We start from the raw sequence: 15,448 nt of genomic DNA on the forward strand, positions 1-15,448 counted from the left end.
CACAGTGGGTCCGAGGTGGAGATCAAGCCGAAAATTGACAAGCCACAGCTTGGTCCGAGGGGGCTGACGTGCGCGCGCCCTGTTGGACAATTTAATTTTTTTGGGTTCCCTGTCGCACGAACCTGCCGCCAAGGGGGAAGGGCTGCGATAGGCTGTGCCGAAGCGACGCGCAGGCTGCAGGATAGAATCACCATCACCAGCGACACCAGTAGTACTCTTTACGTGCATATACCACTCAGCTAATTTCGGTTGCGACGCGCACCAGCCTCCTCGATAGCTGATAGCGATGGACGTCATCAGTTCCATCGGGGGCACGCTCTCGCAGCATCGCCAGGGTGCCAGCGCCGCGACTGCCAGCGGTGCGGGCGGCCACCCGCAACCCAACGACGCGGCGGCGGCAACGACGGAGACAGTTCCCTACAGGCTCGCCTCTGCCTCGTCGTCTGCCTCGGCAAATGACGTATCGAGTGCGTTCCATGAGACGTTCAAGACGACTCTCGCAGAGGCAGACTCCTACCTCAACATCTTTGAGGCCAGGGTCAAGCTCGAGGAGGATTATGTTAAAGGGCTCAAGACGCTCGCAGATAAGCAGAGGGACGTGGACCTGAAGCTTGACAGTCGCCTTTCTGTTGTCCTCAACCTCGAGCCAGGTGGTGCAGAATGGCCGGGGGCCAGGCAGGCTTGGAAAGAGCTGCGAGCAAACGACTTGCGAGGTGGGTCGGGTGGCCTTTCCTTCTCCTGTCGCTGCTGAGGGCCGCCTTTGCTAATTTTCTCTCCGCCTCTCAATTATGAAACAGAGCTCGACACACGCCAGCACTACATCGAGACGCTGCGCCAGGGTGTCATTGCCCCGCTGACAGTCTTTCGTGACTCGCAGGAGAGGATAAGGAAGAGGGTCAAGGAGGACCTCAAGACGAGCATTGGACGCTACGACGAGATGCGTAACACGACACTGCCACGGGCAAAGAAGGCCTACGAGAAGCGCTGCGACGAGGTGGAGCAGCTTCGGTTGCAGCAGCAGGCCATTGAGGACCAGCGCACCCTGCTCAGTCCCCCGTCGATGGCAATGGCCAGGGATGCATCCGGGACGGGGTCTAGCAGGGCCGGCGAGCCTTCGTCCCCTCTAGGAGACGACGACGATGACACGGGAAGCCGATCCGACACGGCTCGCACCTCGCTTGATGCCTCTTCCATCGGTGCTTCGTCTGCTCCGCGCAGGTCCAAGTCGACACACAGGAGCAAGCCCCACAATCGCAACTCGTCGCGGTCCAGCCTCCGGTCGGACGAAGAGCCAACGAGCCCAAGGACGAACCCGTCGCCAAGGATAGGCGGCGATGCTGGGCTGTTTGCCAGTTCGCCGACAAAAGATGGCGAGAAGAGCAAGGGTCCTGGCCACTTTCTGGACGCGCTTCGATCGAGGGAGAACTGGGAGGCAGCGAGAAAGGAGGCGCCAAAGAAGATTAACGCGCTCTTGAGCCGGATGGGAGGGAGCGGCGCGACCAGCAATGTTTCTCACGATAGATCGCCCCCATCTGGCGCTGTGGAGGGCGGTGCTCTGGGTGTGCACACCGGCGGCGAGGGTGGCATTGGACTGGGAGGCGTAGTGCTGGGCAACAGCTCCGGAAGCATGCGATCGAACCAGAACCTCGCCCTCAAGAGCGTCAAGGCCAAGCGGGAAGCAGAAGAGTGAGTTGCATTTCAACCAAGTCTGCATTGAAAAGATCCTGACAGGACAGCAGAGCCGACAAGGCATACCGAAAGATGATTTTCGACCTCGAGACGCTGCGGCTGCGCAGGAACAAGACGTTGCGCGCTGCGCTGGCGAGCGTCGTTGAGTGCCGTCGCGAGCTTCATTTGACGTGCCAGGCCGTCTGGATGCAGGCTGAGCGATCAGGCCTCGTCATGGCCAGCTCCCACAGCAGCCTGCGTACACATGCCGAAGAGGTGCTCCAGACCTCGCTTGTCCATCTCGACGACGAGCTCGTCATGGTCGAGAAGCGGCTGCCTTCGCTCAGCGAGACCCACGACAGCCGGGTTGCCTATGTCAACTATCAGTACGGCGAATGCAAGGACCTCATCTTCGGCGTCTCGCTCATCGACTATGCCTTCACGAGGGCTCAGCAATCCGCACCCACCCTGGGCGGGCCCACGAAGGTGCAACCGCCGCTGATTGTGCGCAAGTGCATCCAGTTCATCGAGGAGCGTGCTCTCGATCACCAAGGCATCTACCGCATCTCCGCCAAGCACACAGCGATACAGAACTTGGCACACGCTCTGGAAAAGGACGAAGAGCGATTCCAGTTCCGGTCCGAGGCCGACGAGCCTGCTACGGTTGCTGGCGTGCTCAAATTGTACCTCCGCCAGCTGCCCGAGCCCGTCATGCCTATCCCGTGGGAGGAGCGCATCCGACACACGCAGGAGCGCGACGAACAAATTCAGACGGGCTTTGCTAATCTGAAGGGCAGGATCCGAAGGTTGCCCCAGATCAACCAGGAGACGCTCAAGCTCATCGTGGGCCACTTGGCAAAGGTAGCGGCGCACTCGGAAAAGAATAAGATGAATGCCAACAATCTCTCGATCGTCTTTGGCCCGCTGCTCCTCTCGCAGGCTGATCACGAGACGACGAGCATCGCGGCGGCTATGGAGGAGGATCGCGTTACGGAGGACTTGATCCTCTACGCGGCCGACATCTTCGATCTCAGCCATGCAGGCGCACCCGTCCTGCCCAACATTCGTCCATCGATGCCACCGCTTGACTTCGAGGGTGTTACCAATGGCGTAGAGGAGGCCGACCATAGCGATGTGCGCAAAGTAGAAGACACCAGAGAGGCATCTGAGGGCCTCGAGAAGCCCAACCAGATCGCGGTCGAGTCTGAAAAATACCCTATCAGCGCCACTACCTCGGGCCTGACAACGAAAGATGCCGCCCATCATTCCCAGCCCCTCGCAGCTCCGCTTCCGGTTTCAACAGCCGCAGTTGCTGCGGTTCCCACAGGACCGATCTCGTCAAGCGCAGATGTACCCCTTGTCCTCTCGGGGAATACGGACCTCAAGAGATCCGATGCCATTGGCCGCGGCAACACACTACCCGCTGGAAACGCTTTCTCTTTGAGCGATCAGCCTCCAAAGAGCGCTGGGAACGGCGCGGAAGTCCCTGCGACGATCGAACCGCACCCAGTGCTGACGAGTGTCACAAGCGCTGGTCTGCAGGAGGCACATGCTGATCCGCCAGCGACTCTGCCGCAAACTGCGCCTGCCGCTGCGAGAGGGCAGAGCGAAGAGACGCAGACGCCGCTGGCAAAGAGCGTCGGCTCGCCAAAGCCAGTTGAGAAGGAGCTGGACGAGGAAGCTGTCCCAACAACGGACCGCCTCGGGACAAGTGGCGAGGACCCGACACCGACAGCAACAAATACGAAGAGGCTGTTAGATACCTAATGTATCGATTAGATCAGGATGCATTTCAGTGCTAGACATGGTCCCGGGCGTGACGCCCTGTGACACCTCTCTAGCACAACATGGACATTACAATACAACAGATTTTTGATCAAATTCTTTCAATGTGGTGTCGTCAGGTCTGAGGTGTCGCCAGAGCGGACTTCCACGTATTGGGTGTGCGGCCGTAGGAGAGGTGGACGGCCTCGCCTTTATTCAGCAGCTTGAGCTTGACGAGCCTGTTCATGAGATTCTTCCAGCGGTACACTTCGGCCCCTCGCCAGTGACTGACTTCGCCTAGAGGCAATGGATACTCCTTTTCGTCGCTCGTCTTGACCCACTGCAAGTGGGACTCCAGCAGCTTCCTTATGCATTGCGACCTTATGTCAGCGTCCCTGTTCGCACTCAGAGCGTATCCGATAAGACCTCTTGTCGCTCGTGTCGAGATCCTGAGACCGCCCGTAGGCGGACCCCACCGCTTGACAAAGGTCTCGACGACATCGTGCCCAATTTCGGCGCGCTTACGCCTCGTCCGCACTGCCTCAATGAGCAGGAGGACGGACGTCTCGTCCGGCGTCAGACACCTCGGGTGCCCTGCTCGCTGCGCTGACGCTGGCCTTTTCGGACAGAGCTCCGCAAGCAGCCCTTCGCTGCCAACGCACCACCTTTCGATGATGTCAAGCATCGCCTCAAACGCCTCCAAATGGGCACTCGAAAGGGCGGCTCGGAGGATCGAATTGAGCAGCACAGGTCCGTTTGGTGGGCGATTCGCCTCTTGCACGGCGTGTGTCTTGGCGTTGCGCGGCACGAGCGAGGCCCATGCTGCTTTCTCGTCCTCTTGAGTCTGGGCAGAGCTCCGTCGTCGCGCGTCGTAAAGAGAGCGAAGGTAATTCTCGACGAGACGGTCCGCCTCCGCCACCTGCCCGCGATCGGCGCAGACCTTGAGGGCAGAGAGAAGGAGCCACGCGGGCACGACGTCCTCTCTCGATTGGTCTGAAGGGGCCGCTGACTGCTCAAGACCCTTCAGGTTGGATGTGGTCGTCCCCCTGTACTGACGCAGCATGTCGAGATCGAACAGAACTCGGCGCCGGATGGCTCTCCTGCGGCTAACCTCATCCTCCCACCGCTTGAGATCCTCGATGATGGCTTCTGAGCGCGAGTCGGAGCCATCGTGCTTGAATGCTTCGTAGATGAGCTCGGCCGTAGCATTGTTAGACCCTTCTCTTGCTCGGTTGTGTTCAGAAACCGCCTGTTCTTGCTGCTGCCTTTGGCGACGCTTGTTGATATCTAGCAGCCTTCGCTGGTGCTTCGAGACCGGTACGGATTTGGTGGGGACAGAGGGGCCTCTAGACTCGGTGCTGTGCATAGCGTCGTGTAATGTCGTCCCCTGCGCGAGCCGAAAGAAGCGCTGCAGACGCCTTGAGTGATGCGTGCGAGGACGCGAAGATCGGATCAACGATCCCACCCTTGACTGCGCAGGGTCCTCCAAACCCTCCTCATCTTCAACCTCCGTAGTGCGTCCATGCAGCCGCAGAGGATTGATCCTTGCCCGAAGCAGCCGGGAGTGAACGAAGTGCTCGTCGTCCGCCAGCAGCCTCGGCTGCGCCGATGGCACTTTAATTCCACCCATTCTCTCCAGCGTCCCTCCCCTGATGTGGAATTGGTGCGTCCGAACGGCAAGCGAGAGGCGCAAGTTGCGAACGAGGGCTTTGAGGTCATCTCCCTTCTGCCTTACTGGCGTCGTGCCCGGCCCTTCGGCGACCCGCTGAGCACGCTGCTGGTGCCTTTGCTGCCACGCAATGGCCTCCTGCCCCATCTGCCTAAGCGTCTTGTCGTCGCTTCGCTCGTGCGCGTACTTGAGCACATACGTGAAGGAGCCCACGCTTGGCTCGACCTCCTTGCCGCGCTCGCCTCCGTCCCTGCCTTCGTGGACGAGGTCAAAGTGAAGATCGGCCAGCTGCGCCGGCGTGCGTTGGTGGCCTGACGATCGCGCCCGGGCGGCATTTTCGAGCGATACCATCATATTGAGCTGTGGTCCATTGAGAAGAGGGTATCGCTTGCCCCAACGTCTCAGAAGTTCCTGGTCAAGTGACCCGTCCTTGTGACCTCTCCCTGTATCAACTGCCTTCTCCTTTCCCTTCGACAGTGTGACTTTTGGTACTGCGCTGATACCCGCCTCTTCGCTCCCCAGGCGCAACTTGGAAGACGACGGCGCCCGCTCGTCGGTCATCGTCGAGCTCCATCGTCGCACCTCGAAGAGCGGCGCTATTGTCGCCGTCTCCCTTGCGCGACACATAAAACACCTGGACGCCAGATACTCATACTGCCGGCACGCCGCGGAACCTGCTAACAACCCCCTCGACGTCGACGGCCCTATCATCGACCGCCGTCGCTGCGTCGCTCCCTGATGCTCAACAAGAAGAATTGGAAGAGAAAAAATAAATCCCGGTCCGAAAAGCCAAAAATCAGAGTTGGTGTTTGTTGCAACTGCTCCACGTCGGCCGAGGGCGACTTCTATTCCTACAATCGACTCTCAGCCTGAGCAACAGCACATCGACGAGAGCAAGTTTATGACACTGGCTCACGTCTGGAAAGCCTTTGCTGATGCTCTGAATGTGCCGTAGAAAGATGCAGAGACGAAGGACAAAAAAGTGCCCTCACGCCGATTCGAACGACGGACCCTTCCTTAAGCTTGCTAGAAGAGACCATGTTCTACAAAAACATGCTCCTAAATACAAGAGGAAAATCATGACCACTAGACTATAAGGGCCAAAATTTAAGTAACCAATCTCGCGGTTGGATTATGTACCTGCGCGTCTTTCCTACTAGCGAGTTCTTCAATTTCTGCGTTTGCATCACTGGGGCTGCCAAGCGACAACGACAATAATGAGGCTGCGAAATAAAGTCATGATAGATAGATGTCGTCAATGGCGATGAAGATGCGAAATCAAGAATTCGTGATAGATACAGTGTAGAACAGAAGCATCTCCTAATCGAATGAGAACCCTCGTGAAGCCCAAAGAAAGACCGACTGGTCATTCGCTATTTTGCCTATAAACCATTTCCTTTTGCTCTCCGTCACACAATACGTTCAAAACCTATCCGCCCTTGGCCAGCATCGTCTACTTTGCGCCCTGGGCGTCTTCCAAGCCCTGCTTGAAACTGGGAGGGGGCGCATGGTCGTCGGCCTTTGCGCCCTTGTTCTTCTTGCTCTTCTTCTTGCCGCTGCTGCTCTTCTTGGCCGAGCCCGACTTTGGCTGCGAGCCATTGGTGCCTGCCTGGGCGGCGTCGTCGCTCGTCGACTCCTCGCTCTCGTTTCGCTGCATCGGCGGCGCGCCCGGCCCGACGATGCCGTCCTTGCGGAGCTGGTCGTAGAGCGAGTCCTTTGGCTTCTCCTCGGCAGGCGCCGGCTTCTCCTCTGCCTCGTTGTTGATGCGCGACGCAATGTCGACCGTCTTGGCCTGCGGGACGCCCTCGTCGTCACCGCCGACGCCACCGCCGCCGCCAGCAGTCTTGATGTTGGAACCGACCTGGATCTGGGCGGGCTTCACACCGTTGTCGTCTTCTGCGCCGCCGCCGTTGACCTTGGGCTCAGCTTTTTCTGGCTGCTTCGTCTCCTGCTTCTGCTTGGGGTGCAGGGAGCGGTTCATCTGCTCGACGCGCTGCGAGGCCGAGTTGATCTTCATGGGCCTGAATGCGTGCTCGACATGGCCATAGTAGACAAAGGGCGTGGGCAGCGGAACCGGCGAGACGTGACCGGCAGCGTGGAAGCCAAACTGGGCGAGGGACTCAACAGCGGTGAGGGGAAAGTAGGCGAGGGTGTCGACGAGATCAAAGAGGCGGGCGCCGGAGCCCTTTGCGAGCTTGCGGCCGCGCCGGAAGCCGCTGTCGAGGTTGCGCGTCACGTCCGAGGGCAGGTGCTCGGTGGCCAGCTTGCGCACCGAGGGCTCGACGTAGTGCCTGTGTGACGAGGCGACGCGCGCGTGCACGTCAAAGGCGATGTTGGAGAAGAAGAGGACGAGCCAGGTGACGACGGGGGTGAAGAGGTAGTCGAAGAAGAACTTGATGAAACCAAAGCGGTGGATAAGCTGCTCGGCGACCCAGTCGTCATGGAACGAGGTGACATAGTGGACCTCGTCTGTCTTGCGCGGCGCTCGTGCCACCGGGCCATGCACCTGTCCGGGCGTGGGTGTCGCTGTTCCCTCGGCATGGAAGCGCAGCTGGGTCTTGACCTTGAACGCGAGCGAGAAGAGGGGGAAGACGCGCGGGCAGAGGAAGCGGTAGGACGTCACTTCTGCCGTCGAGCTGTGCTCGTGCCACTTGACGTCCTCAATCACGGCAGCCTGTCCGCTGTCGACAAAGTTAAAGAGCCAGGCGGCATGCTTGAGGTTCGATGCGCCCGAGATCTTGAGCCCGTGGCCAGTGTACTGGGCACGGGCGGCAAAGGTCTGGTTGATGGCCGAATTGAACTCGACGGCATCGCGGCTCAAGAGCTTCTGGGCCAGCTCTGCAAGTGGCAGGCACCCTTGTCAGCTCAGCGGAAGGCGGCGTGTCTCTTCCAAGCTTCTGTTCACTCACCGGCTACGGCCGTGCGCTGGTCTGTTTGAGACTGCATTTCACACTTCTCTCTTTACTTTGCGAGAAGGGCTGGTTGGAGGTTGGAGAAGCAGAATGCGAGATGCTGGTCGAGTGAAGAGGAACAAAAAAGATAGGAAGACGTACTCCGGGACCCTTGGTTGCACCGCCCTGAGAGAGGACAGCGAAGTTCGGCGCTTGCTGCGTGTGAGAAAGGGCCAGGAGTGGAGCCGACATAAAGCAAGCAAAATAAGCACAGAGGCGTCAGAGGTCCGATCAGGCCGTGCATGACGCGGATTGAAAGTAATTTAGATTTGTAGGACGTTGAAAACTGGCAGCACAATGCAGATGTGAGTTGAGAGCTCGGGCCATTTCTACTACACTACGCCAAAGCGGCGAACAATGTGATAGTCAAAGGGACTCCCTTTCTAAGCCTTGGAGGCGGCCACCTCGTGAAGATAGACGCCCAGCAATTGAGTGCCACGCAGGTAGTTGTCCAGGTCAAGCTTCTCTGGGGCGGAGTGGGCGCCGTCATCGGCACGGCCCAGGGGGAGCAGGAGCAGGTTCTTGCCCGTGACCTCGGAGAAGGTCAGCGCGACGGGGATGGACCCGCCCTCGCGCGTCAGGTCGGGCTTCACGCCGTAGATCTTCTCCGTCGCCTTGGTTGCCGCCGCGTAGTTCCAGTGGTTGGGGTCCGCGTACCACGGCTTGCCTCCGTCTGGGTCACCCTCGATGACCATCTTGTTCTTGCTGCCGACTGTAGCGGTGGGAAGGCGGGAAAGAAAGCGATGGGGTCAGCTGGGCCAGATGAGAAGAAGGACGATTCAGATAACTCACTCTTGGCCCACTCCTTGTTGACGTAGTCGACAACGAGGTCGCTGACGGCCTTGGGCGTCATGTTGGGCACGAGGCGGATCGAGAACTTGCCTACGACCTTGGCGGGGATGACCGTCTTTGTGCCGGGGGCCGAAAAGGCGCCCTCGATGCCGTGGAGGGAGAGCGAGGGGTAGCGCATGCGGGCCATGAGGACGCTCTCCTTCTCGTCGCTGATTGTCGTGGAGCTGCCCGTGGCGTCGTCCATGTCCTTGATGGTGAACTCCATGACCTCGTACCGCTTCCTCTCCTCGTCCGTCAGTGGCGCGACGAGCTCCTTGATGCCCGGGACAAGAATCTCGCCCTGGGGCGTCACGAGCCGGCTCATGATCTGGAATAGGTCCGTCATTGGCTCGTGGACGACACCGCCAAACAGGCCCGAGTGCAGGTCTGCGCCGGGGCCCGAGATGTGCAGCTTGAAGTAGGTGACGCCGCGGAGGCCGTGGGTGATGCAGGGCTTCTTTGTGCCGAGCCAGTAGCTGTGTTGTGTGTCACGTCAGCTCCTCACATCTCTAGCTCGCTCGCTTGCAACGTAAGCGCAGTGTATGCATGTACCCACTTGTCGCTGATGCAGCACGCGTCAACGCCCTGGAAGAAGCCGTCCTTATTCTTGTAGATGCACTCGTCGAGACCCACGCTGCCGGACTCCTCCATGCCCTCGAAGCAGAACTTGAGGTTGACAGGCAGGTCGAGGCCGATCTGCTGGTGCGCCTCAATGACGTTGAGCCAGCCGAGGATGGGGCCCTTGTCGTCGGTGCTCCCGCGGCCGTAGAGCCGGCCCGTCTTCTCATCGTGGACAAGCTCAAAGGGCTCGGTGTCCCAGCCGTCGGACTTGAGCGCGGGCTGGACGTCGAAGTGGCCGTAGACGAGAATCGTCTTCTTCTTGTCCGCGTCCGTCTTGGCACGCAGGTCGGCAAAGATGACGGGCGGCAGGTCGATTTCCTCGCCGTTGAGCATCTGCTTGCCGAGCGGCTGGAACGAGGCCGTGGCGCCGAGCTTCTCGAGCTGGGCCTTCATCCAGTCGGCCATCTCAAAGACGTGCTTGCGGTACTTTGCATCGCCCGACACCGACGGGATCGCCACGGCCTCGGCGAGCCGCGCGACGAGCGCCGCCTTGTTCTTCTCGATCTGGCTAATGAATGCGTCCAGCGACATGGTTGTATGTGTACGTATGGTCCCTTTCTTCCAAAGTGAGAGTAAAAGGGAGAAGAAGAAAAGTTCCTGGAGAGGAAGAAGGCCGAGAACGAACTTCTTGTGAGATAAGAGGCGCTACCTCCACGTGAATTTTTGACAACAACAACAGTGGCGTTCCTCGCCCCGCCTGCCTTTAAATTTTCGAATCGGCCACCGCGGCGATTGGTCCGGCGAATCAGGTGCATGGTATTAATGGTACAGTGAAGGAGGGAGAATACACTACACAGCGTCTTTAGTCTGAGTCGACGTCGTTGTCGTCGGGCAGCCAGAGGGCCACCTTTGACCCGCCGCTGACCATCACTGCAGCGTCGATGTCAGCATTACATAGACTGTCCCTCTAGCAAGCGTGAATAAACCCACTGGCACTCCTGGGATTGAATGCAACCGCGCGCGACGCTCCTTGATGTCCCTCGCGGCTCACGGACGGCGACACGTTTTGCACCATTGGCCTTGGCGCATCGGCTGGCTGCTCCTGGTGGTGGGGAATGTGCCAGAAGCGAATCGTGCCGCTTTGTGACCCTGCATACAAAGCGTCAGCGTCATTCTGCCTTCCACTCGCTTCCTCGGGGCCTCGAACACAACTCACCGGAGAAGACGTAATTTCCGTCGGGCGTCCAGCCGCACTCTTGCCCACTTGCGCCCGACTCGGACACCATGCTGAGATCCTCGTTCTGAACGCGCTCCAGGCCCTCGTGGCCGCGGAGTCGGTAGAGGATGTGGCCATTGAACGACTCGAGGACGTAGTGCACGTCTCCAGCGGTGCCAACGAGGAGCAGGCCATTGGGATTGAATGCAAGAGAGGCGATGACAGGCATGCGTGGAGGCATGCTGAACTGGCTCAAAAAGTCGTCGTCGCTGATGGGAATCACCAGGAATGGTCTCTGTCGCCGGCCCCAATGAGTGTGCGTTCTGCAATGTACCCAGGGGCGCTCTCACTCACCGCGGTAAAATTGCGCACGTCGTACAGAGACACAGACGGCCGTTCGTTGAGGGCAATAGCAAAGACACGGCCCGAGGCATCGTACGCGATGACGGGGTGGCCCTGCACCGGCAGCATGGCCTGAGGAGAGGACAAAGTCAGCACGGCCCGTGCGACGTCAGAAGAGTGAGACAAACACACCTGGCATTGTGGAGTGCGAAGGTCCCAGAACCGTACGGCCTCGTTCTTGGCGGCCGAAAGGAAGGTATCGTCGATGGGCGACATCTGCAGCGACGTCACTCTTGACTTGTGGCCGCGGTAGTACTGCAGGTAGGTGTTGTCGATGAGCGAGTGGTGCCGGATGGTGTCTTTGAGCAGACAGAAACATGAATATGGGCGACTCAGAGCAGAGACTCTAGGCTGCAATACTCACCATCCTCTTTATTGCTGGCGTAGATGACGGCCGTGCTCTTGTGCGTGAATCGGGCCAGGTGGACGCCGTACTTTTTCGAGTAGAGCGTCTTGACGTGCCTTGGTGCCAGATCCTCAGCCATGGACCCATTTCACGCAGCGTTGCAAACCCAGCAACTCACCTCCCCTTGTTGCAGTCCCAGATGTGGATCTTGTCGTCGTCCGAGGCCGAGACGAGGTAGTCGCCGCGGTCGTCGAAGCCCACGCTGGTCACGCTCCTGCCGGCATCGATGAGCGGCGCCCCGAACAGCTTCGAGATCTTGAATGCGCCCAGGTTGTTGCTGTTGAGCTTAAGCGCCTTGGCAGCAGGCCGGCTTGCGCTTGCACTCGACGACGCTCCCGCCGCTGCCGCCATATCGTCGTCGCTATCGCTGCTGTCCTTGGAGATACACGATAGACACACCCTTTGTTCTTCTCTGGTCCCATGTCCCCCCGCGTTGAAACCAAAATTCGGATGCGGCTCACGTGCGCTTTTCCCCTTGTGTGTGTGAAGCTCTCGCGGCGCCTGCCTCCATGCAACTGTATTTCTCGCCGCTCGACGCAAGCGACCAGGGACTACCACGCCAGTCTACAGCAACACACCCCCGCCGCGACGACAAAAACAAGCAGGTGAGTGTGCGCCAGATGTCAGCCTCTTTCGATGATGAGACGCCAAAGAAATATTCAGAACCGCTACACGGATTTGCCCTGGGAGCGGCCTCGGTCACTCCCATGGATGCCGATCATTTCTACCTTTTTTGTCCTGATCCCACACCAGCGTTGAATGGCTAAGCCACCTCCATCCAAGAAAGGCTGACACGCTGTTTTTGACCCGACCCAGCCCAGCAGCATGTCCGAACCTGCTGAGCCTGCTGCAGCAGAGGGGAGTGCGGCGCCTGCGCTGCCCGAGATGAGCGAGCAGCCGCACCAGCCTGTCACTGCCCCAGTAGCAGCGGCGCCGGCTGGCGAGGACGCGACAGCAGGCGCACAGCCTCAGGAGCAGCCCGGCGAGCCAAGCGAACAAGAGATGCAGGACGAGAAGCCCCCACCGCAGGCAAAAGACCAACAGCCCGATCAGACCTTGCAACAGCCTTCAGAGACAGAGGCCCCGGCGGCGACAGAGACGACAGCTCCGAAACAGGAGCCTGTCGACGACCAACCGGCGCCTCCTCCTGCTTCAACCACAGAGCAGCTCGATGCAGCACTGGCGTCTGCTTCTGCTCCTGTCTCTGCTCCTGCACCTGCCCCAATTCCTGCTCCCACCTCCGCTCCCACTGCTGCGCCAGCCGAGCCGGAAGAGCCAGACGCTGCCACTGCCAAGCCAAGCGACACCGATCCTTCCCCGAGCGGGCCATTGCCCGTGGCAGAGGCAGAAGCAGCGGACGAGTCTGAGTCCAAGCCCAAGCCTGAGCCTGAGGCGCCTGACTCCTCGATGGCGCCAGCAGCCGAGCATACAGAGCAGGGAGCGCAGGAGGCAGGCCAGCAGGACACGACCATGACTGACGCAACGGCTGTCCCAGCAACGTCGACAGCTGAAGAGCCAACTGAGACAGCAGCCGCACCGGCTGCCCCGGCCGGCCCATCCACAGAGCCCACTAGCGCCTCGGACGCCAAGGATGTCGAGCCTTCTGCACCATCCACCCAGGCACCTGTCACTTCGACAGCCCTGCCTACTGCTGCGTCGACACTTCTCGTGTCGAATCCATCCACTGCGACGGCTGTCGAGTCGGCGCCTGCAGAGGAGTCGTCTTCCTCGCAGCAGCCCGTGTCTCCGTCGCAGCCGGACCAGCAGGCACCAGTGCCGGCGTCGACAGCGTCGACAGCGTCGGCAGCGTCAGCAATAGCAGCAGCGCCTACGTCCTCTGCAACCGCTCAGACACTCTCTTCGCAGGCGCAGCCGCCGCCACCACCGCAGCCGGCACAACCACAAGCACACACTCAACCACAGCCACAGACATCACCACAGCTGCCGGTGCAGCCGCAGACGCCGGGGCCATCCCAGCAGCCATCCACCTCGACGGCACGGACGACAGCGACGACGGCGCAGACGCAGGCCGAGGCCGAGGCGCATGCAAGGCAGATGGAGCAGCTCTGGCGGCAAAAGGAGGAGGAGCGACGCCGGCTCACCTGGCTCTCGCTTCCCTCCAACGACCACCCGTCGTACTACTCGGACTCGGACGAGGATGCGTCGTCGTCGAGCTCCTCGGCCGCCCCTCCCCACCCCTTTTCTGCCACGGGCCGGGTGCCCTACCTCAATACGACGGCCTCATCGTCGGCCTGGCCTTCTTCTGCTGTTGTTAACAACAACAACAACAAGAGACGCAGACGGGTCGCTGACATGGACGACGAGGAGCTCTCGTCGGACTCGGACGAGGGCCGCGGTGCAGCGCTGGAGGAGCAGTGGGAGCAGAACGAGCACAAGACGGGCAACCGGGGCAGCAAGCTCCGCCCAGGCGCCCGCTGGATCCGGCGCGCCAAGATGGGCGGCTACACCGAGGCACGCAACGAGAAGGAGATCAACGATCGCATCCGCGTGCGCATCGCTGCTGCCCAGCGCGCCGGCATTCAGGTCCTGCTCAACCGCGGCGATCCCGAGCCGGGGCTGACGTCGGGCAAGGGTGCCCACGGCCGGCCAGACGCGGCGCAGGCGATGCGCCGGCTGCTATCGAGCACCTCGGACGGGCCCGAGGAGAACCTGTCCTCGACGGTGCTCGCCCCCGCGCTGCTGCGGCCCATCCAGACGGCAAGGGCCCTGCTCGAGTCGCACACGCTCCGACACACGTTTCGCAACCCGCACATCAGCGCGCTCAGCAAGACGGCCCTCGATCTCCGCGAGAGCGAGGGTCAGCTCAGCCGCGCCCTGGGCAAGGCATTTGGGGCCATGGAGCGTGTCGATCCGTGGGTGGCCGACAGTGATGAGGAAGAGGAGGAGAACGGACAGGCGTCTTCCTCCTCTTCTTCTCATCACCAGGATGCGACAGCCACTTCCAACGGCAACGGCACGACGCTGCCAAATGGGAAAAGCCAGGGCGTCACTGGCGAGCGCACACGCGAGAGGAGGCTCAAGCGAAAAGGACCCGGCGCATTCACGGCGGGGAAATACCACGTCGATGCCGACGCCATTGGCGCCATGGGCACCAACCTGACGGCCGATGAAATTAACCCGGCCTTTTCCAAGCTCGACGATCTCTTTGTCACAAAGGGCGGCCTCGCCATTCCCTTTCCTGCCGATGGGCCACCGCTCGACGGCGCCTCGTCGTCGTCTGGCCTCGAGGCCGCCGAGCAGCAGCAGCAGGCGCAGCAGGGCGGCGGGCCAGAGCAGCCGCAGGCGGTGCTGACGGTCGGCCAGCAGCGCGAGGTCATCCGCGCCGCGCTCGAGTGCCTCCACGAGCTGGGCGCCGACAGTGCCGAGTATGCCGAGCGCCTCGACGAGGTCCGCCACCGGCTCGCCGCCGTCAAGCGGCGCCGGGCCCAGGTCTGGGAGGCCCTCCGGCTGTGGGCGCTCAAGAAGGAGGCCATGGACGAGAGTCACAGCGAGGAGGAGCGCGAGCGCGCCGCTGCGGCAGGCGGCGGTGGCGGCACGGCCAGCGGTATCGTGGCCGACGACGACGAGATCAACTCGGTCAGGGGAGGTGGTGGTGGTGGAAAGCGGAGCGCCAAGCGGGCGCGGCAGTGAGGCCCGAGCTCACTTTCTCATCTAGACGAAGGGTGTCTGTGTGTATCAGTTGCAGATTGCATTGCTGAGGGAATATCATGTAGCGTCACTGAGTGTGCCTGGCGGTGCTCATTGTGACACCAGAGGTCAGCTCTCTGCTCATTGTGACATCAGAGGTCAGCCGCAGAGCCGTTGGACACGGCCGCCGAAGTGTCAGTTTGCTTGCGGGCTCGATGGGTCCGTGCGGCTGCACCTGAACGCCTGCACAATTTGTCCGACAAAAAGGCCGGGAAAAGGAAGAAAGCACCCAAGAAATAGAAAGAAAGATGATAAAAAAGCTTGTTTGTTTC

General features: G+C 60.6%; 6 protein-coding genes and 1 non-coding gene across 7 annotated transcripts; 2 read left to right on the forward strand and 5 right to left on the reverse strand.

The window, feature by feature from the left end:
• The first annotated feature begins 180 nt into the window (after positions 1-180).
• Positions 181-3,542, forward strand: FA10DRAFT_298143 (RhoGAP-domain-containing protein). The gene is made up of 3 exons (XM_025524563.1): positions 181-713; positions 798-1,686; positions 1,740-3,542. The coding sequence occupies exons 1-3, from the start codon at positions 287-289 to the stop codon at positions 3,433-3,435; spliced, it is 3,012 nt and encodes a 1,003-aa protein (XP_025379870.1). The 5' UTR covers positions 181-286; the 3' UTR covers positions 3,436-3,542.
• Positions 3,503-5,854, reverse strand: FA10DRAFT_2325 (hypothetical protein). The gene has a single exon (XM_025518909.1). It carries the CDS (start codon positions 5,810-5,812, stop codon positions 3,569-3,571), a length of 2,244 nt encoding a protein of 747 aa, XP_025379871.1. The 5' UTR covers positions 5,813-5,854; the 3' UTR covers positions 3,503-3,568.
• Positions 5,855-6,084: 230 nt separating this feature from the next.
• On the reverse strand, positions 6,085-6,202 carry FA10DRAFT_t12. Its single transcript has one exon. It is a non-coding gene; the product is annotated as a tRNA-Thr (tRNA).
• Positions 6,203-6,264: 62 nt separating this feature from the next.
• FA10DRAFT_263433 (hypothetical protein) lies at positions 6,265-8,223 on the reverse strand. The gene is made up of 2 exons (XM_025520221.1): positions 8,011-8,223; positions 6,265-7,939 (listed from the first exon to the last, which is right to left on the reverse strand). Exons 1-2 carry the CDS (start codon positions 8,045-8,047, stop codon positions 6,555-6,557), a joined length of 1,422 nt encoding a protein of 473 aa, XP_025379872.1. The 5' UTR covers positions 8,048-8,223; the 3' UTR covers positions 6,265-6,554.
• A 212-nt stretch (positions 8,224-8,435) lies between these two features.
• On the reverse strand, positions 8,436-10,087 carry FA10DRAFT_273574 (CNDP dipeptidase; the record flags this gene model as incomplete). Its single annotated transcript, XM_025523172.1, has 3 exons — positions 9,440-10,087; positions 8,845-9,359; positions 8,436-8,764 (listed from the first exon to the last, which is right to left on the reverse strand). The coding sequence occupies exons 1-3, from the start codon at positions 10,033-10,035 to the stop codon at positions 8,436-8,438; spliced, it is 1,440 nt and encodes a 479-aa protein (XP_025379873.1). The 5' UTR covers positions 10,036-10,087.
• A 243-nt stretch (positions 10,088-10,330) lies between these two features.
• On the reverse strand, positions 10,331-11,866 carry FA10DRAFT_235758 (WD40 repeat-like protein; the record flags this gene model as incomplete). The annotated part of the gene is made up of 7 exons (XM_025519044.1): positions 11,587-11,866; positions 11,427-11,524; positions 11,195-11,361; positions 11,015-11,134; positions 10,661-10,955; positions 10,435-10,593; positions 10,331-10,374 (listed from the first exon to the last, which is right to left on the reverse strand). Coding segments are annotated over exons 1-7 (1,116 nt in total), but the record flags the coding sequence as incomplete, so codon positions are not given.
• Positions 11,867-12,056: 190 nt separating this feature from the next.
• Positions 12,057-15,363, forward strand: FA10DRAFT_2408 (hypothetical protein). Its single transcript, XM_025519222.1, has one exon. The coding sequence runs from the start codon at positions 12,294-12,296 to the stop codon at positions 15,117-15,119; it is 2,826 nt and encodes a 941-aa protein (XP_025379875.1). The 5' UTR covers positions 12,057-12,293; the 3' UTR covers positions 15,120-15,363.
• Positions 15,364-15,448: the final 85 nt, after the last annotated feature.

This window comes from Acaromyces ingoldii (assembly GCF_003144295.1).
Source record: "Acaromyces ingoldii strain MCA 4198 unplaced genomic scaffold FA10scaffold_1, whole genome shotgun sequence".
Lineage (NCBI taxonomy): Eukaryota > Fungi > Basidiomycota > Exobasidiomycetes > Exobasidiales > Cryptobasidiaceae > Acaromyces > Acaromyces ingoldii.